This window comes from Mirounga leonina, unplaced genomic scaffold (assembly GCF_011800145.1).
Source record: "Mirounga leonina isolate KUSES-001 unplaced genomic scaffold, KU_Mleo_1.0 Mir_94, whole genome shotgun sequence".
NCBI classification, from domain to species: Eukaryota; Metazoa; Chordata; class Mammalia; order Carnivora; family Phocidae; genus Mirounga; species Mirounga leonina.
In genome coordinates, this window is record NW_023270855.1 from 29,236,987 (window position 1) to 29,261,765 (window position 24,779).

The 24,779-nt window shown below is 39.6% G+C and overlaps 1 protein-coding gene across 7 annotated transcripts in view; it reads left to right on the plus strand.

Annotated features, from left to right (window-relative positions):
• The window catches only part of CADPS (calcium dependent secretion activator), a 476,998-nt gene that overhangs the window by 229,585 nt on the left and 222,634 nt on the right, over positions 1–24,779 (plus strand). For all 7 annotated transcript variants that reach the window (XM_034997161.1, XM_034997160.1, XM_034997163.1 and 4 more), the window contains 2 exons: positions 5,940–6,173; positions 10,954–11,075. In XM_034997161.1, coding sequence (XP_034853052.1) covers positions 5,940–6,173; positions 10,954–11,075 — 356 coding nt within the window. The remainder of the gene's footprint in view (positions 1–5,939; positions 6,174–10,953; positions 11,076–24,779) is intronic.

Below are 24,779 nucleotides of genomic sequence, written 5' to 3' on the forward strand. Positions count from 1 at the left end.
AAAAATGGAATCTTCTCTAGCCAGAGAATGATACTACCCCCCCCACGCTTAGAAATTAATTTTTTCTACCTGACATTCACCCTGAGTCAGGAAATAGCAGGGTCCAGGCGCACAAAACTTAAGTTAGATTTTTTTACCTGGAAGAATGTGTGTAGGGAGCATCTCCCTGACTGTGACCTTTGCAGGTAGTTAACAACCCAGGAAAATCTGAATTCAAACAAAAATGTAAATGCTGGGGCACCTGGGTGGCCCAGCTGGTTAAGTAAGCATCTGCCTTTGGCTTCAGGTCATGCTCCCAGGGTCCTGGGATCGAGCCCCACCTCAGGCTCCCTGCTCAGTGGGAAGTCTGCTTCTCCCTCTGCCCCTCCCCTCCGCTTGTGCTCTCTCCCTTGCGCGCTCTCTCTCTTAAATAAATGAATAAAATCTTTTTTTAAAAAATCTAAATGCTGAGGAGATCCTCTGAAGTTCATTCAGTAACACCAAACCTCTTAAAGATGGGTTTGAGTAAAGAAGCCAATCCTGGAAGCTATCATCCCTGTGCCCAAAATACCTTCTAATGTGTGTGATGCTGAGTTTTACAGATTATTTACCAAGACTTTCTTTCTCTCGTTTAACATGTCTACCTTTCCCCCATCACTCCCTGCACTTCACCCCACACCCACCATTACACAATCCACGTTGACTGGTAATAGTGGAACGCTCATTGCTGTGGAGGGCTCGGCTTTCCCTGGTCCTCCGCTGAACACTGAGATGAAGTGATGCAGAGGGTGGGCCATGCTGAGGGGCCCCATAGGGTTTACCTTGGTTCTTTGCCATTTGGGGCCAGATAGTTCTGCCCTATCATATGATAGCTAAAAACAGGGGCTCTAGGTTTCAAATTCAATTCTACTAATTATTGATTTAACTTTTGTGTATCATTTTCCTCCAGAACATGGGATTAAATAACAGCACTACCCTCAGTTGTTCGAAGAATTAAATGAGGGAAAGCATGTAAAGTGCTTAGCTTAATGCCCAGGACACAATTAACAATTGTAAATGTCAACTAGCATCATGGTCTTTATGATAGTCACCATCACTATTATTGCTCTTGTTACTGTTAGCAGTGGTGCTGGTAGCATGATGCCTGATATACATGGATACATGGATGTGGGTGTGTGTGCATGCATGTGTGTATATGTGTATGTGTGTATGTATATATTATATACATACATACATGTATGTATATGTGTATGTGTATGTGTATACATATGTATATATATACACATATATAGTATACATATGCTGATTTTACAGATTTATAATCAAAAAGTATTGGTATTTGTTATTATCTTTCATTCACAATAACTCTCCACTTCAAATATGGAAACCAATATTCAGACAGGTGAAGAAACCTGTGTAAAGTCACACAACTAATAGGAGGTAGACCCAGGATTCAAAGTCAAGTTGATTTTACCCATGTAGACTGGATAAGATTCCTTGGTGCCTTTTGTACTCTGCACATGCCTGTTACTTCATGTGTCACCTGGTGTTTACTTGATCATTTGCTGGCATAACCCCACACTATTGCCTCTTGGCTGACTCTTTCATCACCAGTGACATGCACGCCATCTGACACATGATAGGAGCCCAGGAATTGCTTGAGAGGTTGTTTTGAATAAGTGCAACACTGTCGGTGAGCTTTGTGTCTAGAAAGTGTCCTTCTGCCATACCTTCCTTCTGATCACCTATCAGTTTGTCATTTGAGCCTTTGGAGTCTAAGGATCCTCTGTCTGAGTAGGGGTACCTTTGTCAGCTTTTACATGTACCCACTTCATCCTCTGTGGATAAAAATGCAAAGACAGAAAAGAAAAGTAGATGGCTGACAGAGCTGTTAGCACTGTCAAATGCTATTTTTCAAGATGTTCCAAAAAATCACTCAGTGTGGCTGAACATAAATAACCCTGTTAAGAATTGTCCTTGGAAGGCCATCCCCATTGAGGAATGTTATCAGTCCAAAACAGAATAAATGGACAGCAGAGATTTTCTTTGGAAGACTTTGCCTACCCATATGCTATGTCTTTCATAAAGCAATATGAATAAACAATGTTTTTGTCAAGGCGAATTTACTTTTATGCCTGGGAAAGTAGCAATCAAGATGGACGACTACATTTTCCTTATTTTGGCACAACTTCAGCTTTGAAATGTGTTTGTAATGGGTCTGCTGCTGAAAACTCCCCTCAAGAACCTCAGCCTAGATTGACAGAATGCTATTTCTTCTCAAGGCTTTAGTACCCAGGGCAGAAAAATGTCCTTGTTTTCCCTTGCAGACTTCAGTTTTATGAGTCTCTTTTTAATGATGTCATTAGGAACTGTCTAAGTTCTGGGAGGAGTGATCATTCTTTGGATTTTTCCAGTATTCTCCTGCATAAAGTTTGTTGGACTCTAACTCTGGGCTAAAGTGGTATTGTCTATAACCACTGGGTCTTCTTGCAAAACCTCAGGACTATGGAGTTAAGAGGCATTGAGTGAGTCCTAAAGGTGGGTGTGATAAAAGGGACTACACTTGATAGTAAGGTCTCTCAATGCTGATTAGCAGGAAAAAATCCATTTCACAGACACAATGGTTTTTCTCTTCATCTCCATGACAACTGCAAGGCCAGCAACTGCCAGTAAAAAATGAGAGATACCACTTATCCAGTTTCCTAAGAATCCCATAGAGTTATGAGGTTTGAGCCCCAACATGAGGAGGAAAGAGGTCAGTGTAACAGACCTCAGGCTGCTGGTATGTAACCTGTTTGGTATCTTCTAACATGGCCTTGAGGACCACTTTTTGACCACTTTAACTTCCCTCACTCTTCCCTTTGCTCTCAACAAGGGCCATGTTCAAAAGGAGATGAGGAAATATTTTGTGGCCATGTACAGTAATACAGACCTTCTTAGATTCATGGTTGCTTGTATATTTTCCATGGAAAGGAGAAAAGAACAATGATCCTGTCCCAGCCAACTCAAACTGGTAGCAAACTCTTCCTCATCCATCAGACTCTCAGCCCGAGGTCACCTCCTCTGGAAAGCCACTCCTGATTCTCTCAGCAAGAGTTCATGTCTCAAACACTGCTGTTACAGCATCTACCTTGATGTTTCTCCAATAGATCTTTCTCCCCACTGGTTTTAACCTTCAGGGGAACAGTCCACATCCCTTCATCATGATCCTCGCCCCCACCCCAGTGCCTAACACTAAACCAGGCACAGTGTTGGCAGTGGTAAATATTTTCTAAGTGATGGTGGACCAGCAGGCAAGTCCCCACATCTCTGTGGCCTTTTTCATAAAGTTTACCCTAGTCTCTGAGGCTCACAATCATCCTGGATTGAGTCCAAGAATGGTAAGAAGCAAAAGGAAGCCCACTGTGCAAAAGTTTTGAAGAAATAAGATTCTTGTCTTGAACAATTACTAGCTCTCATTGAGCTCATCAGCCTATCATGTTATTTCAGAGGTGTCCATCCTCCTTCTCCTCTTAACTTTTACCCACAGTGTGTTTAGAAAGCACCACGTGGTGGGCTGAGCCCAACCATTAAGCAAGAAGTGATTATACTAAGAGGTTCCAGAAAGAACCAGTACTCAAAGGTTGCTGGGTAGATTTCAGACCCCCTTGCTCATTTACATGAAAAAGGAGAATCTCACTGTTCTTCCAGAACTATCTCATCATCTCTCCACCTCCACCTCGTGACTGAGTTTTAGCTGCATTGATACTTAATATGGACTTTTGACAAGCCATCCATTCATTCACTCAACTCACATGTATTAAATACTTACTATGTGCCGAAGATTATTCTAGAGAATAAGAATTCACCAAGGGTATCAAGACAGACATCATGGCCCAGCAAGAAAGATAAACAATAAATAAATTTCACCATTTTCCATTAATTATAATAAGTTTTACCAAAAGGTTGAGTTAGGTATTATAAGAAAGTAGAATAAGGGGATTCAACCTAGGAAAATAAAATTTTGAGGCTGAAATAAAGAAGATGACAAGATGGCTGAGAATTACCTAGGGCAGCAAGGGGCTAAGGGGAATGCTTATGACAGCCCCTAGGTAGGAAGAAGACTGGCATAGCACAAAGGCATCTCCAAGCTCTATACAGAGGATTTACTATATGAATTTTAGTGAAACTTCTATGGTAGCAAGAAAGAAATACCCTTCTAGCTAACTAGTGTGTGGGGAGAGTTATTGAAAGGAAAACAAAAGTATCTCAAAGGAGCCAACAGGGGAAATAGGTGGGCTTTATGGGAATTAGAAGACCAATAAATGTCAGAGCTCCTTTCTGTGACTCTAAATAGCTTCTTTTCTCCTCTTCCCTTACTCCTGCCTTCCTGCCTTTCTTTCTTCCGTCTGTTAGTCTCTACCTCTGTCCCTCTCTCTACCTCCTTCTCTCTGTTTGTCAAGTGTCTTATTCTTTCACATGTTCCAATATGGCCCCTACCTATGAGTCTACATGATCTTGCTATTTCAGCTGCACTGCTAATTGCAATCTCAATATCTCTCAGTTCATTTGCTTAAGAGAGTAAATCTGGTTGACTGTTGCCCACTTAATTGAATTAGTTGGTTGATTTGGGTCAGATGCCCACATACTACACATTTTTTTTGCCACCCAGAATTGGTGAACCAATTCATGTCCCATGTGATCCAGGTGGAATTCTACCCTCAGCCACAGGGATGGCGGAAATAACTCATTCCTAAGCAACTCAACACAACATATCCCTAGCCTTAAAAAAGGTGGTTCAGGGTATGTACATAAGTCAGACTTTGGGTGAGAATTTGGGGATAAAAGACAGTACAAGAGGAGATATTCACCCTTCCTTTAGATAGCATGATGTGATGTTATAAGGTGCAGATCTTTAGCAAGCTTTCTGTGACATTAAGGGGAGCCAGACTGAGCATTGGGCCAACACAAAGGAACCCAAACCAAGATTTGGGAGAAAAATTCAGTTGTGATATCATCTGAGTCCTGATTTCAGCCTCACTGGAAGCTGGTCTACCCCAGGACATTTCAAACCAATAAATTCCCTTCATTGTTTAAGCCAGTTCCAAGTTGGATTTTTCTGTCACTTGCAAAAAAAAAGTCAAACTGATGTGGCTTGCCCCTTGACCTGATCAGTATGGACCAGAGTTAAGGAGGGCAAGTTCATGTTTCAAGTGGGAAATGATTCTTTGAGAAGGTGATTAATCCAAAATATATTTAAGGCACTTGGACAACCTAGAGGTATAAAGAAAAAAATAGCATAACTAAAGCATGTTGCTATTACAACTGAATTCATAAGCAAGGAAGGAAAAAAATAGAGGTCAGTTCTGATACTGAATTGCTTTATCTTCTTTTCTAAAGAATTCTAATCACGTTTTTCATCACTTCATTATTTTTTTTCAATTTTTCTTGAAAACAGTAACTATTCTTTCTACTATTCCTTTTAGAAATAGCTACAGGCTATGTTTGAAACATCTCAAATGAGCTCCTCTTGAATTATTCATGTGAGAAAATCTCTATACGTATCCAGAAATAGGGTGTCTTTCTGTCTCCAAACTTAAAAACAACTGATTGCATTTTGCTAAAAAGAAACTGTTTCAACCGAAACCAGATTCAAAAAATATCACCCCATTTTTCTTTCCACAAATCAAATTTGCTGGAGAAAACTGGGGAAAAAATCGAACTATAATAAAACATTTGACTCTTTCTTACTATATGTTTATGTATATATCTCTTAGCTGTTAGAGATTGTAAATGACTAGAAGGCAGGCAGCTATCTACTCAACTAGGGTGAATATTTTTCTAGCACAATACCACAATATCTGAGCAAAATTTCACCAGTGGTAGATGTTATTATAACTCTGGGCTATAAGATGAAAACCTTCTATGTAAATCAGGTCTCTATTTACTTTTCTGCTCATACTTTTCTTTTTCTTTATAAGGAGCGCAAATTTCCCAAGTTTGTATCCAAAGAAATGGAGAACATGTACATCGAGGAGCTGAAGTCATCAGTCAACCTGCTCATGGCCAACTTGGAGAGCATGCCAGTGTCCAAAGGCGGCGAGTTCAAGCTGCAGAAACTCAAACGCAGCCACAATGCTTCCATCATCGACATGGGTGAGGAGAGTGAGAACCAGCTCTCCAAATCAGACGTTGTGCTGTCTTTCTCCCTGGAGGTAAAAAGCCCTAAACCCTTGAAAGTTTCCTGGCATAGCCAGGAGGATGTGGGTGATTAGATGCACCACAATCAACTTGCTTTCGTCCTTGAACCCCCAGAGCAGTTATTAAAATAACAGCTTACTCAGCATAGGTCAGCTAATCAGCAAGTGCTTCCCCATCTCCAGGAGCCCATGCTTTCCTTAAGGAAATGCAGTCTTAAGAACCACCTACTAAATTTAATCCTGCATTATTTTCCATCTTAAAGTAATGATCAAGGATTTTGTAAAGACCTTATGCAATTTAGAAATTTTAAGATTTTGGCATCCTGTGTCACAGTTATGAGGGAAATATCTAGCATCATTTGATGAGTTGTAGATTTTCTTTCCTGTTGTCTCTCCTGTTGGCTACACGGTAGAGAGCCTCTTGTTGCAGTGAAGGCTTTTTAGTTGATCTCATCACCCAAAGAAAGAACCTGTTCAGACTGGGAATGTGGCAGAATGCTCTACATGTCAATAAATCCTAACTTCTACTTACGTTTTATTTTCATACGTATAATTTAGGGAGTGGATCTAATCTGGCTACATTGGAATTGCCTGGGAAGCTGGTTCAGTGTGCAGATTCCTGGCATCACCCAGACCTATTGACCCAAATCTCGAGGCGGGGGAAATATGGTGCATTCACTTTGGAAAATAGTTTGGTGGTTTCTCCAACAAATGTTGGAGAGGTTGTGGAGAAAGGGGAACCCTCTTACACTGTTGGTGGGAATGCAAGTTGGTACAGCCACTTTGGAAAACAGTGTGGAGGTTCCTCAAAAATTTAAAAATAGAGCTACCCTATGACCCAGCAATTGCACTACTGGGTATTTACCCCAAAAACACAGATGTAGTGAAAAGAAGGGCCATATGCACCCCAGTGTTCATAGCAGCAATGTCCGCAATAGCCAAACTGTGGGAAGAGCCGAGATGCCCTTCAACAGATGAATGGATAAAGAAGATGTGGTCCATATATACAATGGAATATTACTGAGCCATCAGAAAGGATGAATACCCAACTTTTACATCAACATGGATGGGACTGGAGGAGATTATGCTAAGTGAAATAAGTCAAGCAGAGAAAGTCAATTATTATATGGTTTCACTTATTTGTGGAACATAAGGAATAGCATGGAGGACATTAGGAGAAGGAAGGGAAAAATGAGGGGGGAATTGGAGGGAGAGTTGAACCATGAGAGACTATGGACTCTGAGAAACAAACAAGGTTTTGCGGGTGAGGGGGATTGGTTAGCCCAGTGATGGGTATTAAGGAGGGCACATACTGCATGGAGCACTGGGTGTTATACGAAAACAATGGATCGTGGATCACCACATCAAAAACCAATGATGTATTGTATGGTGACTAACATAACATAATAAAATTTAAAAAAAAATAGTTTGGTGGTTTCTCAAAAAGCTAAACATAAATTTACCACTTGTAGAGTACAATTCTACTCTTAGATATCTACCCAAGAGAAATGAAAGCACATGTCCCCATAAAATCTTGCTCCCCAAATGTTTATAGCAGCATTATTCTTACTAGCCAAAAATAGAAACAACCTAAATGTGTATCCACTGGTAAATGGATAGACAAAATGTGGTACATCCATACAAGGGGTTACTATTCAGCACTTGAAAGAAAGAAACTACAGATATATGCTTTGATTTAGATGAATGTCAAAAATATTCTGCTTAGTGAAAGAAGGCAGACACAAGAGACGCATGTTGTTTGATTCCATTGATATAGAATGTCTAGAAAAGGCAAGTCTCTAGAAACAGAAATTATATTAGTGTTGCCTGGAACAGGAAGTGGAAATGGACATGAAGGACATTATTGGGGGAGATAAGAATGTTCTAAAACTAATTTATGATGATAGTCACACAACTTAGTAAATTTACTAAATCATTGCATTGTACACTTGAAATGGGTTAATTATATGATCTGTAAAATATACCTCAATGGTGTCAGAACCATTCATAACTTATTAAAACTCAGAACCCCACAAAGATTTTATGATAGCCTTAGACTTGGGGAGACCAAGAGAATAGATCCAATTTCTGTAGATTTAATTAGGATTTGTAAAGACTACATTAATTTTCTAGAACATCATTAAGGCTTGCTGTGAATTAACTGCAAATAATTTGTTTTACTGTGCTCAATTCAGCTCAAGATAGTCATATTACAGTGTTTCAACATGTATTTTGCAGTTGGCAGAGGCAGTATTCAGTTAAATATAGGGCACTTGGTGTGTGAAAAAATCATCAGTGTAATTTCACAGAAACTTACTTCCTTTCTTTCTTTTTTAATACTGCCACCTGAGGTACTGAATGCTTTTTCTTAGGTGTCTTTGAATTTGATTATTGCCAATTAGAGGTGGCAATTTATTCCCTACTGCCTCTTGTCTTTCCACAGGAAGTGGGAAAAAAGTGGTTTATTGATTTTCATGAAGCTTTTAAATCCATAATTTCTTAATTCTTTATCTGTACTCAATATTATACAGCTGATTATCTGAAATATAGATGTGAGTGAGTCTCCAACCACACTCCCATGTGTACATGATTCAAACAGGCTTTAACTTATAAGCACAAGTACAGAATGCAATTCCCTAGGGCTCCCAAATACTTTTTACTTGGAACACTAAATTGCACATATACTAAAACTGCCAACAAAAATCATTGTGCATCTGTGTGTTGGGTGACACAGTGAGGGGGGATGAGAAGAGGGAGATAGAGGATTATCATCTCATCAGGGCAGACTGAGTTTGAATTTGCTGGTTGGTACAAGACATGTTTCATGAACTTATAGAATTGCATGGCTGGGAAGGACACTATAGAGCAGTTAACTGCAGCAGGAGAACTGAGGCCCAGGCTGCCCAGTGGCACGGCCTTGCACCAGGGGAGTACTCTGAGGGAAAACAATGGGCATATGTAGAGGGCCATTAAGCCTACTTTGCATCATTCCCTCAGTGAATCCTCACAACAATCTTTTGAGCCATTTGCAGATGTGGAAACAAAGCCGCAGAGAGGTTAAGGAACTTATAAATGATTATACAGCTAGTGAAGATCAGATTCAGGATTTGAACTCAAATCTTTTAAATTACAAAAAAATGCTGTTCTTTCTACTGTGCCTCGCATTTCCTTTCATTTGTATGATTCTTCCCAGTATGAAAATTTTCAATTACCTACATCATCTTATTTGGTCCTCACACAACAGGGGATATAGGACATACATTATTATCCCCCATTTTACAGATGAAGAGACTGAGACTCAGGAGATTTGAAAGAAAAGTGGAATGACTTCACAGCCAAGTCATTTGCCCAACATCACATGAGTAATACAGTGGTTCTCAAAGTATGGCTCCTGGATCATCAGCATCAACATCAGCAGCACCAGGGAAATTATTAGAAATAAAAAGTCTTGGGCTCCATCCCAGACCTGCTTATCAGAAATTCTGGGGGTGGAGCCCAGCAGTTTCTGGGTTTAGTAAGCTCTCCAGATATTTCTGATTTGCACTAAGGCCCTATTGTACTTCCTTGAATCAAGCCCATTGAAGAAGTGTACACACCGGATGTTGTATTTTAGTGATGAATTACTAAATTCTACTCCTGAAACCAATATTGCACTGCATGTTAACTAAGTAGAATTTAAATAAAAATTTTGAAAAAAAGAAAGAAGTGTACCTTTTTTGCACAACCATATCCTTCTCTGTGTGTCCTGCCATTACCTCTTTTGGAGTACAACTGAGTGATACTTTTATATCCCTTGCTTACTATAGATCCCTGATGCAGGTCATTTGTTTCAGATTTTTAAATCGGTATATTTGCCCTATCCTCCCCTCCTGTCCTCTCCCCTCTGATAAATGACAGGACATACCACTGGATATGAGAATAGCAGGTGATTGAATGGAGTTAAGGGTAGTGGTGGGAAGTGCCAGGAATTGTAAAGGATATATGTTGGTCCAGCAAAACACCAGCTTTTTTCCTCAGTCTAGAACAGAGAGTATGCAGCTGCAGACATGTTTTTGTTTTGATTCAACCATGTTGGCCTGCCCAGAGTTTGTGTATTTTATTCCTCCCTTTTTGGATTATTGTCAAAACTTCAAAATCAGATTTCTGACTTTGATTCTGATTCAGATTTCCATTTTCTGGTAGGAAAAATTGCAGTATCTGGCAACTCCAGACTAAGGAAAGACAAGGCCACAGTGGACTGCAACTGGGTACCAACTGCTCTGTTTGGATGGAGCATATGCTCTCCTCTTTTGCCCCAGGCCTCACTACTCCCTCTGCATCTCCAACTCTAATGCTGAATAGTTATTTGCCCTTTATCTTAGCATTTGTTTTATCACTTATCTCATTGTAAAAGAGAAAAGTGAATTTCTGGGCCTTTGTCTCTTCCAAGTTCTGAATTAAAAGCTAGACTATTTTTAAAGAAAATAAGAGAGAGCCTATTTCTTTGCAGAAATGAAAAATGATCTTATGCATTCAACCCAGGGAACAAGCAGCCCATTTCACATTACCTGTCTAGCCCCTGTGAGCTTCTAAAGTAGTGAGGGTTGTCTTTCCATCCGGGAGGCAATCAGTTACACTATGAAGAATGGTATCTTCATGCTAGACTGGTACCAGCCTGACTGATAGAAAACTGATAAAAGCCGCCAGATACCTGTTGGGTTTTTTGGTAACTTCTTCCCATCTCTATATTTTCTTCTGAGGGATGCTGTCCATGGGCTTTGGCAGTAACCGCCACCATGTGTGATTCTCTTTCCAGGTGGTGATCATGGAAGTCCAAGGCCTCAAATCCTTGGCTCCCAATCGCATTGTATATTGCACAATGGAGGTGGAAGGAGGAGAGAAACTACAGACTGACCAGGCTGAGGCTTCTAAACCAACGTAAGTTCTGCTCCTCCACAGTTCATCTTCCAGAAGGCTGTTCTCATTGGCACCATTTTGTCTAACTCCAAGTTAAAGGTCTGGTTTCCCCAGAAGGTTCTAGAAGGCATGTACCTTGTTTGTTTTCCAAACAAGATGACTTGATTACATTCTTATTCAGCAGCCATAATAAGGATTCCAGTTCTTTAAGAGCAGAGAACAGAAGGAAAGTAAAAAAACAATCTCCTTTCTGGAGGCTTTATATATTCACCTCAGCTTCAATCCTTTGATACGATGTGTAGGAGAGTTTGATACAAATTTGTTTTATAAGATTTGCTAAATCACATTTGGTTCATGGTATAAGCAATTTTTTCAAAATCTTTCTCTATGTGCCACAGTTATGACTATGTCAGTATATCAGTGTGTTATATTAGATATAATACATTAATTCATTTGGTCAACACATATTTGTCAAATGCTCAGTGTGTGTGTACAAGGTAGTGTTGCCCAGTGGAGAGGAAGATAGTCACTGCTGTAGCCCTACAGAGCTCACCATTGAGTGGAAGGATCAGAAATATAATCACATAAATATATAATTACAAATAGTTATAAATGCTGAAAAGGAAAGAGTGCTTTGAGAGGAGGTAGCAGGGGACCTAAATCACTTTGTGGGGACAGAGTCAGAGTAGGCCTTCTTTAGGAACTATAAGACATTCGAGCTAGTATTATAAAAGTTGAGTGAGATGGGGTGGGAATAGAAAGAGCATTCCAGGCAGAGTCAGCTTGTGTAAAGGCCCTGTGGTCAGCAAAGGCCCTGTAGGAAAGCAGAATGGAAGGAAGGTTGGTGGGGCTAGAGTTCAGAGAACAAGGTATGCCAGAAGCTGTCAGTGAGGCAGGAAGGGACCACACAATGAAGGGCCTTGCTAGACCATGGAGAGGAAAGTACAGGGATAGGTGATTAGATATGTGTTTTAAAAAGATCACTGTGGCTGCAGCGGAGTGAGCCAGAGTTGATGCGGGAGACCAGCTAGGATTCTATGGCAGTGGTTCATAAGAGTGATGATGATCAATTCATTTGGGTCAGTAGAATCTCAGGCCTCAACAATTCTGGAGAGGTCACTGCCTTTTTCCCTCCCTACCCACTGCCTCTTTCCCTTCCTTTTCTGTCTCAATTAAGCCAGCCTAGACTAATGAGCATTCTTTTTTTATTTTTATTAATTCATAAAAGTCAAAAAAACGGTAACTCCTGATAGCAATGTACTTCCTCTCTTCCCCAGAGCATTATGAACTGTTTAGCAGAACATGAATAACTTACCAGCATGTTCAAACAAAATAGTTCAAATCTGAGGGCATTGTATGCCTTCAAGTGGTTCTTTGCATGAATAGGCAAAGGCCTCAGATCTCAGAAGTTGGGCAAAATTAATGAATGTAAGCAAGAAGAAACAAAAACCAATACAACTTGTCACACACTATCCTTCCTCCCTTTTTTTAAACTTAGTTTTAAACTGAAAATGAATGCAGTTTCTTTTTTACTGCCTGCCTTTGATAAAAATCCTAATTTCTCCCATACCTGTCACCATGGCCTGATGGCTATCAATGCTATCATGTATTATGTTATGCTGCATTATTTATCCATGCTTTTAAAAATGTGTCATGTGTTGGGGAAGAAAAACCTATTTGATGTTTCTGCCAACTTTTTAGATGATGGGCCCAATATGGTGTCATAAGATAGAGAAGGAAGGAGAAAGCTCTGATTATTCTAACAGGCTGTTGTTTCATATGAACTATTTTAACTTAAAACATAATTCATATCATTTTATTGGGTTTAAAAGTTTCAGCTGCCAGGGTAAATGATGAGCTGATTTTCCTGTGCTTATGAATGTTTAAAACAGAGTTTCAGATTACAAATAAATATGGAACACTTTGGTCTACCTACTTGAAATACTCATATCTCATAAATGTATTTACTCATATCCACACATGTGCATTATTATGTCCATATGAATAAATATCTCACACTGAAACATTTTGCTTTTCTAGCCAAAAGTATAATAATTTATTTCTCTTCCATCAGTGAGCAGGTATTACTAAAACCTCACAGAGGATTTGCTTGTTTGTTTTTAAATACATTAAGAATGCAAGTTTCATGGCTAGGGTCAAGTCAAATCAGTCAATAGTGGCTACTTTGAGTGCTGTGTTAGAAGAGTTCTGAGGGCAAATCTATACTCAGAGGAAAATAGTACATGATGAACTTGTTATGTCTGCCATAGGAGAAAAAAAAGGCATAAGTGCCCTGTATTTGCCATTTCTTAGTATCCCAAAGAGATATACCCAGAGTCTGAAATCTAGCAATGCTTGTATTTCTTGCTGTCTCTTTTTTTATCCTTTCTATATCAATTCTCTTTAAACCTCCACTCATCTTCCTTCTAAATCCACAATTCTTTTCCCAATTCTCTTCTTTACCTTTTTCTTTGTCATCATTCAGTTCTGGAAGTTTTTCTCTGCCTCTGGCTTTATCTGGTTGGATGAATGACCCTGTTGGTGCAGGTACATTTTCTTCCTCTCTCCCTAGTTTGGACTTACTCAAAATCCTCTCTGTCATTCTTTTTTCTTTGAAACTTGTATTTCTTCTCCTTTTCTTCTCTACTTCTACTTATAATTGTTCCCATTACCAATCCCCAGCTATCATGTCTGCTACTTGATTTTGATTACCCCCAAAAGTATCCTTTTGAGGGTTATCTTTCATCTATCCTAATAATTCCACTTTGTCATCTGACAAGTTTAGCCCTTTTCCTGCCCTACTCATCTTCTGAATCTCATCTTTGACTATTCTTACAGCCCCCCGATGCCCCTACTTTATTTATACATTCTAAAATCAAAATTCAATTCAAGCCAGTTTATTTGTTACTCATTAATTCTATTGTTGCTGCTACTAGGAATTTTACCCAGTAACTGGAAACCCACATCTTATCCCATCATGTCTACAAGGAATTTGACTTTTGTTTTGTTGTTTTGTTTTGTTTTTTACCAAGTACAGTCACAAATCCAGAAGTACATCGCATAACCCACTTTGTCCAAGGGTGTATTTTTTTAGAACTCTAATGTAGAGACGACTCCAATAAAAACAAGGGCAGGGAGAGTGGTGCCATGATTAAGTTTGGGAAATGCAAGACATTACATGTCTTTCTGAGTTTTTCAGTGTTCATCAGCATTTAAAAACCTTTGAAGATTTCCAACAGTAAATAAACCTATTTAGCTTTGTTTATTCATGAGTTTCCCAAACTTATTTCAACTAATACCTATTAGCATCCATTGGAAATGCTAGTCTATTATTGTCCAAACCTAGGAATGGAAGTTCTAAGCTCTCCCTCACCTCCTTAGCCAGTGCTATCTCTTCAGTTACAACCAGGGCCCTGCCTGGCATGATCATTTTGGATCAGGTGCATAATATAAGAATGCTGTGTTCATGAGTTAAATATACTTTGTGATTGGAAAAAATGGTGTGTGTGTGTGTGTGTGTGTGTGTGTGTGTGTGTATCCTCTGTTAGTCCTTCATTTTATCAATCTGGGTGCTACATGTGGGATATTTTCAAGCAGACTATATATCCTCTCAATTCAGTTGTCCTCCTCCCCTGGGTTTTAACGTGGAAAGCCAGGAAAATATGTTATCACAAGTTTTCAAGCAATATATTTATTTCAAAGAATATTGTCTCCATTTGTAATACATTGTTTCTGCTTCTGTGGGAAAGCAATGGAGGTGCTGAGGCAGAAGTAATTGAAATCGTGTCTTTAGGCAGGCAATCTCAGGAAGGCATGAGAATGGAGAAGAGAAATACTTTGTGGATTCAAGAAGTCAGATATATTTGTCCACCTCCTATGAAACAGAGCAGACTTTTCTTCCTATGCCAGGTGTTTTTCAAAAGACAGCACTCTTAGCTCTGCTGATAACAGATTATGTTAGGTTTTATCAAGACATGGCTTTGAGTAAAATCAAGTCATGTGATAAGGAAGTAACTGCTTTTCCATTTGTTTATCAGTTCTGATCAGGTTCAGGAGAATGTTTTTATTTGGTTCTAGTAGATTGTTAACACCTCCAGAGGCCTCAGGCTCTGCGTCTTCTGCAGACAAGAGCCTCCAATTAGAATTTCATAGCATTGCTTAGATCTCACTTATCCAAAAATGTTTTCTGTGTACTGGGCCTTGGAGTGGTTTAAATGGAAAGAGAATACCTTTTCTGAATGTCTCCTTTGAAGTGTAGATCTAAGGGAAAGACAGGAGGGGTAGGCACTTGCACACCCTCCACAAGTATACCTGTGATGCCTTCCTTGTGTCCACCTTAGGCTGGGGCTACAGCCTTGACATAGATCTGGCTTTGGCCTCGTAGAGTGGACATTCTAGTAAAGGACACAGTCAGTAAACATATGAACAAATAAACAGGTAAAGCAATAACAGTTTCTAATTTGTGTTACCTTCCATTCATGACTGGTGGTGCTGCTTTGTCTTCTGCATCAGTGACATAAGCGTTCTTCTTTAAAGAAATATATTAACATTTAAAAGTGAATTAATTTAAATAAAATATATTAAGTAAATAATAGTCCAGGTGGTACCTGGATATGATTAAAAATTAATCACAGAAGTATCCTGTGTTGATACATGGGAATAGCAAAGATGGGGAAGATGGTATGCAAATTATTTTAATTTGGGAAAATTGATGTAAGAAAACAGAACATATTCCCTGAGTAGAAGATATACTTCAAAGTGACTTTCTTGGCGGATTTGTACCATGTAAGTTACCCTCTAAAGAAAGTAACCCCTGAGGATTAAATGCCAGAGAAATTTAAGTAATTGGGCTAAAAAGAAAGGCAGTTTTAGTTAGCAGTCCAATATTGTGCTAAATTATCTGAAATTGTATTCCTCTGAATGGAAACCAAGGATGCTACTTGACATTTGATTATTTAACCAGTTTATTATTCCCTGACAAGCCACGGGCTTCATGACGTATGGATTTCATTATTGTCAGGAATTAGAAAACACAACCAGACTGTTTCCTGCCACTTTCCAAGGGAAGAAGAAAATAAGATTCCCTCGCTGGTAAATCTTGTCATAGCCCTAGCATTTTTCAGTGGCACCTTATCTAATGAGACCACATTAAAGCAAAAAAAAAAAAAAATGCTATGACTTTCTGTAACATTTTTCTTCTGTGAAATATATTATTTGTCCATTATGGCAACTCAAAATGGGCCAGGCTTATTACACCCAAATTACTCATACATATGGAGTCGCATTAAATCACCCCCACAGTAAGTCAGTTACAAAGTCAGAAAAGGAAGTTGTGGGGCCAATTCCTTGCCTCATGTATCATCCTAATGGTACTTCCTGTCTCAGTGTAACCAAAAATGTTTTCAGTGTACTGGGCCTTGGCATGCTTTAAATGGAAACAGAATATCTTTCCTGAATGGTTTCTTTGAAATGTAGATGAAAGAGAATGATATAAATGATAGGCACTTGCCTTCCCTCAACAAGTGTACATGGGATACATTCCTTGTGTCCACTTCGTGCTGGGGCTACAGCCATGAATGATATAGACCAAGCTTTGGCCTCATAGAATGTACATTCTAGTAAAGGACTTAGGCAATAAACGAATAATAGCAGATTGTAATTTAGTTCAAAAAGAAATGAACAGGCTGCTGCAGTGAAAAGTGATGGAGAGGTAGGGTACTTCAGTGGCCAAGAAACCCTGCTCAGAATAGGTAATGTGTCAGTTGCTACCTGAAAGATGAGAAGGAACATATGACCCGGTAATTCCACTACTGGGTATTTATCCAAAGAAAATGAAAACGCTAATTCAAAATGATACATGTACCCCTGTGTTTATTGCAGCATTATTTATAATAGCCAAGATATGGAAGTGACCCAAGTATCCATTCATAGATGAATGGATAAAAAAGATGTGATGTGTGTGTGTGTGTGTGTGTGTGAATATTACTCAGCCATTAAAAAAAAGAATGAGATCTTGCCATTTACAAGGCAGCATGGATGGATCTAGAAGGTATAAGGCTAAGTGAAATAAGTCCATCACAGAAAGACAAATACTATATGATTTCACTCATATGTGAAATGAACAAACAAAGAAAAAAAAGACAAACAGACAAACAAAAAAAACAGACTCTTAAATACAGAGAACAAACTGGTGGTTTCCAGAGTGGAAATGGGTGAAACAGATAAAGGGAATCAAGAGTATGAGCACTGAGTAATATATAGAACTGTTGAATTATTATGTTGTGCACCTGAAACTAATATAATGATGTATGTTAATTATACTTCAATTAAAAAATAGGAAAAAAAAAAAAGAAGAAGAAGAAATAACAAGGAAAAGATGCCAGGTGCAGGGAAGAACAAGTGCAAAGGCTTTCAGATAGGAAGGAGCTCCGTGTGTTCCAGGACCAGAAAGGAGAGCAGTGTGAGTAGAGATTAGTCAATGATGGGGAGCACGCTACGGGAGGAGACTGAAAAAGAAGGCAGGGCCAACTCAGGGCCTCCTAGGCCACATGCAGGGTTTGAACTTCATTCCGAGACCATGGAGAAGCTGTCAGGGGGTTTTAAGCCAGGGAGGATATGATTGGATTTCCGTCTTGAAACCTAAAGCATCTTTAAGGACCAGAGTTAATTTGGAACGAAGGGTGTATTAGTCAACAAATATGGAGCGCATACTATTTCCCAGGCATTAGGGTTACGGGAATGATATAGACCTGATCCTTGGCATAGAGCCACAGAGAAAAGCTGGTGGGAAAAATCCAAGTGTCCCAGGCACAGGAGTCACTATAGCTTTCAGAACTGCAAAGACCACCTCATTGGCAAGGGTGTGAGGCCTCTGAGAATCACCTGCTTTCTTGTTTAGCTTTCTTGAGTTCCATGTTCAAGGTCACAGTCCAGGAGACGTTTATGTTGTACTGAGTGGGAGCTTGGCTACCATTTCTCTTGTTTTTCCTTTCTGAGAGAGAGGCTTAGCTTCTTTCAGAGTTAATTAAATAATAAATGGTAAAGGCCAACACTGACCCAGAAATTCAATTTTGCTAGGCTCCCAGAAGATGTGTGGGTTGGGAAGAAGCAAAATTATAATTACAGTTTGGGGCGCTCCGAGGCAGTACCGCCTCCCAGCCCAGAAAGCTTGGTCCAGAAGCCACAACTTTTATTGAAAACCAGTTTGTGTTTGCTTGTGAGCTGGGGAGTGAGAAAACAAGAAGCAGTAGGGTAGATGGTGGAAAGGAATGGGGTGCTAGAGACTAAGCTTCAGAGACAGAGCTCCTCCTGCTATACCCAACTCTGTCATAAATTTGCCACCCCATCTTATACAGGTTAGCAAGCTTTCCAGCTTCACTGTGTTCTGATGAGTGGTATCCAAGACCACTGCTCCCCCAGCAATTCTATAGGTTGTTCATCCAGCTGACCCAGAAAAGAGCCATAATGACAGACCTTATGGCAGAGTTTTCAGGAATTTCAAGTAACAAGGCGGGGGTGGGGGGTGAAGTTTCTAGAGTTGGTAGGAGTTCAGAACTGGATAATTGAGTAGTGGCTTAAGTTTGACAGTTACACAGTGATGCTCCATTGTAATGTGAGAAATTCATGAAAGTTCTGATTTCCTGGGTAGTCCAAGATAAGGTAGGTATAAAACAAAGATATTTCTTACTCTAACCCTTTAAGGACTAAGTGATACAAAGTTCATTTACTTTCTGGTTCAGCTCCTTGAATACTTTGTCTGAACTTACCTATCACTTGTACCTAATGCTGGAGTTATCTGGGATCTGGACTGATGACCTATCACTGTTTAGTGGAAATCCAGGGCAATACATTTATCTGTAGGTATGGAAAACCACTATACTTGTTACCTAGTGATCGGGTAGAATGTAGGAAGGAATGGTATATTATTTCTTATATGTAATAATATAATGGCATGCAACCCAGGAACTCAATTTATCTCACTAATAAGAAAATAAGAGAGGCTTGGTCTAGATTCATCAATACATAGAAGCAATGTGGCATTTTGGACAAGAGCATAGGATCAGGAGCCTGCATGAGCTTGGACAGGTTAACTTAACTCTTGTGCCTCAGTCTCCACATTTTTGTGAAAATTAAGTTAATTAACAAATACAAAGTATTTAAAACACTGCCTGTCATGTTGACTATTATTATCATAGCTTCATTCTTGTTTGGGGGAAGGAGAGAGCGATGGGGGAAAAAATAGCCTGGGTCTAAAATAGTAATTTACATTGATGCAACACTTTCTATGGGCCAGGTGCTATGCTAAGTATTTCATAGTCCATGTCTTGTTTAATGCCCTACTGACACCTATGAGATAGGTACTATTGTTATTCCCTAAATTTTACTGATGGAAATATTGAGATTCAGAGAGGTTAAGTAACTTGGTCAAAATTGCACAGATAATAAATAGCTGAGCCAGGAGCCAAATCCAAAACTTGTACTTTTAACTCATTCTGCCTTTCTGAAAGATATTATGCCACTAAAAGAAGGGGTTTTTTTTTTAATGAAAAAAGAATATTTTATCTGACATTTGCATAATATTCCTACGGCACTTGAACCTAAGAGACCCCATTGTTGGTCTGTTAGAAAATCTTATCTGGAGAGTGCTGGGAAGATTGTTTTCCTTGATTCTCTTTTGTCCAGAATCCATAATGATCCCCATGCTACTCTTTTTTTCTTTTTCACTATTCCTGCATTATTATTTATTTTTATTTTTTAATTAACATATAATGTATTATTTGTTTCAGGGGTACAGGTCTGTGATCCATCAGTCTTACACAATTCACAGCACTCACCATAGTACATACCCTCCCCAGTGTCCATCACCCAGCCACCCCATCCCTCCCAGCCCCCTCCGCTCCAAACAAACCTCAGTTTGTTTCCTGAGACTGAGAGTCTCTTATGGTTTGTCTCCCTCTCTGGGTTCGTTTTGTTTCATTTTTCCCTCCCTTCCCTTATGATCCTCTGTCTTATTTCTCAAAATGCTCATATCGGTGAGGTCATATGATACATGTCTTTCTCTGATTGACTTATTTCGCTCAGCATAATACCCTCTAGTTCCATCCACGTCATTGCAAATGGCAAGATTTCATTTTTTTGATGGCTGCATAATATTCCATTGTATATATATACCACATCTTCTTTATCCATTCATCTGTTGATGGACATCTTGGCTCTTTCCATAGTTTGGCTATTGTGGACATTGCTGCTATAAACATCGGGGTGCACGTACCCCTTCGGATCCCTACATTTGTATCTTTGGGATAAATACCCAGTAGTGCAATTGCTGGATCATATGGTAGCTCTATTTTCAACTTTTTGAGGAATCTCCATACTGTTTTCCAGAGTGGCTGCACCAGGTTGCATTCCCACCAACAGGGTAGGAGAGTTCCCCTTTCTCCGCACCCTTGCCAACATCTGTCATTTCCTGACTTGTTAATTTTAGCCATTCTGACTGTGTGAGGGGGTATCTCATTGAGGTTTTGATTTGTATTTCCCTGATGCCAAGTGATGTTGAGCACTTTTTCATGTGTCGGTTGGCCATTTGGATGTCCTCTTTGCAGAAATGTCTGTTCATGTCTTCTGCCCATTTCTTGATTGGATTAGTTGTTCTTTGGGTGTTGAGTTTGATAAGTTCTTTTTTTTTTTTTTTAAAGATTTTATTTATTTATTTGAGAGAGAGAGAATGAGAGAGAGCAAGCACATGAGAGGGGGGAGGGTCAGAGGGAGAAGCAGACTCCCTGCCGAGCAGGGAGCCCGATGCGGGACTCGATCCAGGGACTCCAGGATCATGACCTGAGCCGAAGGCAGTCGCTTAACCAACTGAGCCACCCAGGCGCCCAAGTTTGATAAGTTCTTTATAGATTTTGGGTAGCTCCTTATCTGATATGTCATTTGCAAATATGTTCTCCCATTCTGTTGGTTGTTTTTTGGTTTTGTTGACTGTTTCCTTTGCTGTGCAAAAAAAGCTTTTTATCTTGATGAAGTCCCAATAGTTCATTTTTGCCCTTGCTTCCCTTGCCTTTGGTGATGTTTCTAGGAAGAAGTTGCTGCGGCTGAGGTTGAAGAAGTTGCTGCTTATGTTCTCCTCAAGGATTTTGATGGATTCCTGTCTCACATTTAGGTCTTTCATCCATTTTGAGTCTATTTTTGTGTGTGGTGTAAGGAAATGGTCCAGTTTCATTCTTCTGCATGTGGCTGTCCAATTTTCCCAACACCATTTGTTGAAGAGACTGTCTTTTTTCCACTGGACATTTAAGAGAAGGTTTTTTTTAATTAGCATTGACTATTCAGCGAAACTATCCAATAAGGCTCATTTCTTTTCCATAAACACAGTTATGTCATGGGTTAAATCTCTGCCCCTGTTTCAGTGATGATGAATGTATTGTCACACATTAGCACTAACACAGGTGTTTCACCCCACCGCAGACACTCAGCTCAGCAGGCATCATTCGACCCATATGCAGCAGCACTATTAGGTGCTGCATAGATGAGTCTGCAAAGATAAACCACGGGTGGCCCCAACCTTCGAGGTGCTTACAAAATCCCAGAATAGCCACTGATGATAATGATCATCATCCCTCTTCATGGAAATCATTATCAATAACAATTGCCCCTACCATGCTTTGAAATCTGCTAGGTGCCAGGTAGTGAGCTGGCACCTAGCGGTTGAGTCAGGTGCCATGGTTGAGTCAGAAAACCTGGGGTTTAAATCCCAGCTCCACCCTACAGACTGGGTGACCTTGGGCAAATAGATTCTCTTCTCTGAGTTTCCGTTTCTTCAAATTTGAAACAGAGACAATAATACAACCTGCCCTATAGGCTTGGTGTTGAAAAATATGATCCATGTTAGCAGCTGAGTTCAGTGCATGGCATATTGTAACCTCTCAAGAAATAATGGCCAAAAATGGAGTATAATCTCACTGAATCCTACCTGGTACTGTCAGAAATAGATCCCCTCTATGTCCTCATTACACATAACAAAGAAGCTCAGAGAAGTTAGGAAGCCTGCCCTAAAATCCTACAACTCCTTAAATCCAGGCTATATGACTCCAAACCATTGGAAAGCAAAGAGCCAAACCTGCCTAAGGAGGAAGGGCACTATGTCCAAACTTCTTTCCAGAGCCAGAGGGCAGACCCTCAGGGTAGGCTGCCATCAATTTGATGATACAAGAGCTAGCTACTGAAGGCAAGAGGAATACAAAAGGGCAGCAGTCCTTCCCAAGTCCTCCCCCAGAGCCACACCATGCCAAATCACTCAGCCCCCTAAGCCTGGATCTCTACAGGCCAATTCTTCCAGCTTCTTTCTGGATCAGAGCCTTTCTTCAAGAGAGGCTAGAGTGCTGCGGAGATCATCTTTCTCTGTGTCTTATCTGTTTTACCACAAAGCCTCCTGTGCTATGACACAGAGCTCACCTCACTGCAGGGATGCAGATGAGTGTGGGGCTTCTGGGGAATGCAGATGCTCTTCTTATCATAATGCCAGTCATCATGCTGTTTGGAAACTTCTGGGATTCTAGTGCTTAAACTCTGGAGTCGCAAAATTCCCTGGGCTCCTTTATAAGGACTTAAAGCTTTCTCTGTACCCCATAGCTTGTGGTTCAGAGAGTTTGGGGTGAAGCAGCTATTCCAGAGAGCCTTTCATAGCTGGAATCTGTTTGGAAACATTTTGGTGATAATATGGAAAATAAGGGTTCAGTATAAGCATAAGAGTAAAAGCTTTGGGGTAAGATAATCTGTAGTTTGGATTGTGCCATTGACCTTGTTACATTGGATGAATTACTAAATCTTTCTAAACCTATGTTTCTTCCACTATAAAATGAGCTAACGATACTTATAGGCTTGTTGATGAGGATTCAAATTTAATAATATATGCAAAACACTTGGGACAATTTAAGCATTGTTATTCTTATCTTTATAATTTATTATTGTCTTCAGTAGAACCAGGGTGAAAGGGAAACAGGGAACAAAGGTCATCAGTTGGGTGCCCTTTTTTAGTTTAGATGCACTTTTTTAGTTTCCCTTGGAATGTGTTCATTTATATGTAGATGACTTACTTGTACTTGAAAAAAATCTGTATATCAGGCTGGTTTTCTTATAATACCTTACCTCTAATAGATGATCAATAAATACTGATCGACTCAGAGCTAAGCCTTAATGGCAAATGGCTCTGGGAGAAGCTAAGAAGAAGGTCCCTGTGATGGACTTGAAAACCTCTTTAGAATACTAATGGTCATAATGATAATTATGTCAGTTTTCTGTACTGAAATGAGTGCTCAGTATCTAAAAGAACAGAACAAGTCTGAAAAATGAAGTGAGCCTATTCGTGAGCTCTTCTTGATACCAAACCACTAACACTTTTCAAGTAATGAACAAAATACACATATGTTTACACATACATGCACACCAAGGAATTGCTAGGTGCATCACCAGTTAAAGTAAATCTATGTAAAGTGGGGTGTATCTTGTCATTTAGCAAATAGGCTATCATGCAATCTAATTAAGGTAAGGTTTTGTTGTTTGGAATTTTTTTTCTTCTGTAAATTTACTAGAGAAACAAAAGGAATAAAAAGAGAGCACTTGTCTACCATTGCTTTACGTATCAAGTAGTACAACAGAGTTGCAATATCAATAATTGAAGGCTATTAGGAGAGAGGAATTGGAAGCAGGAATCTTGGCATTTGAAATCCCAGTTCTGCCCTGCCATGAGTTGTCACCTTGTTTTTCTCCCTGATGCATCAAATCACACAAACTATCCTCCAAAGCAAAACTAAATGATTATCTGCTGAGCCAGGTATATCAAGACTTGGGGCCTGGAAAATGCTTCTCTCTTTCTCACTTCCCTACTTTAGAGAGACCCCAAACAAAACAAATCTCAGAACCAGCCTGGTCTCTAGAAATGGCAGCCTTTAGGACTCATTGTGCTCTTTTGGTCTAGCTGTGACCAGAATTCATACCAAAGGCCTGTTACCTGCTGATCACACAGATATTTGTAGGTCAAAGGGAGCATCAGATTGCAGAGAGGAGAGCACAATTTGCTATTCATTATACTTCATTCATTCAATCAACCCTTCCTTCCTCTGTCTCATGTGTGTGAGGACCTACCATATGCTAAACACTGTGCATGGTGCTGAGGATAGAGCAGGGAACAAAAGAAGCAAAAATCCTGCCATTGTGGCACCCACAGTCTAACAGGACAGACAATCATTAGACAAGACCACTTCAGATCATTGGGTAGGGATGCACCAAAGTTTGGGCTTGGCCTCACTATTCAGTTAAAATCTAGTAACTTTGCTTCACCTTTGTCTTTGGAAGACCTGATAGTCACATGTTATTTCAAAGTCATGTCTGTCATCACTGCACTTGTGTGTGCTCAGTGGTCATGTAATCACATAATTAACTACCATAGCCAATCACGTGATAATGTCTACAATACAGGCAAGGTATATCATTCTGGCTTATTGTTAACATCTGAATATTCATTTTGAAATATAAGTGAACATTCCAAATGCACATTAGAGTAAAAATCTTAATATATGCTTTATATGTTGAATTCTATCAGTCAGTGGTTCTGTACACACACTAACACACATATTTGTTACCAAATTGTCGACATATGTCATAACTTACAACTTTAAAACTATTTTATATGAAAAAACCATTAAGATTTTCAAACAGCTAAATAAG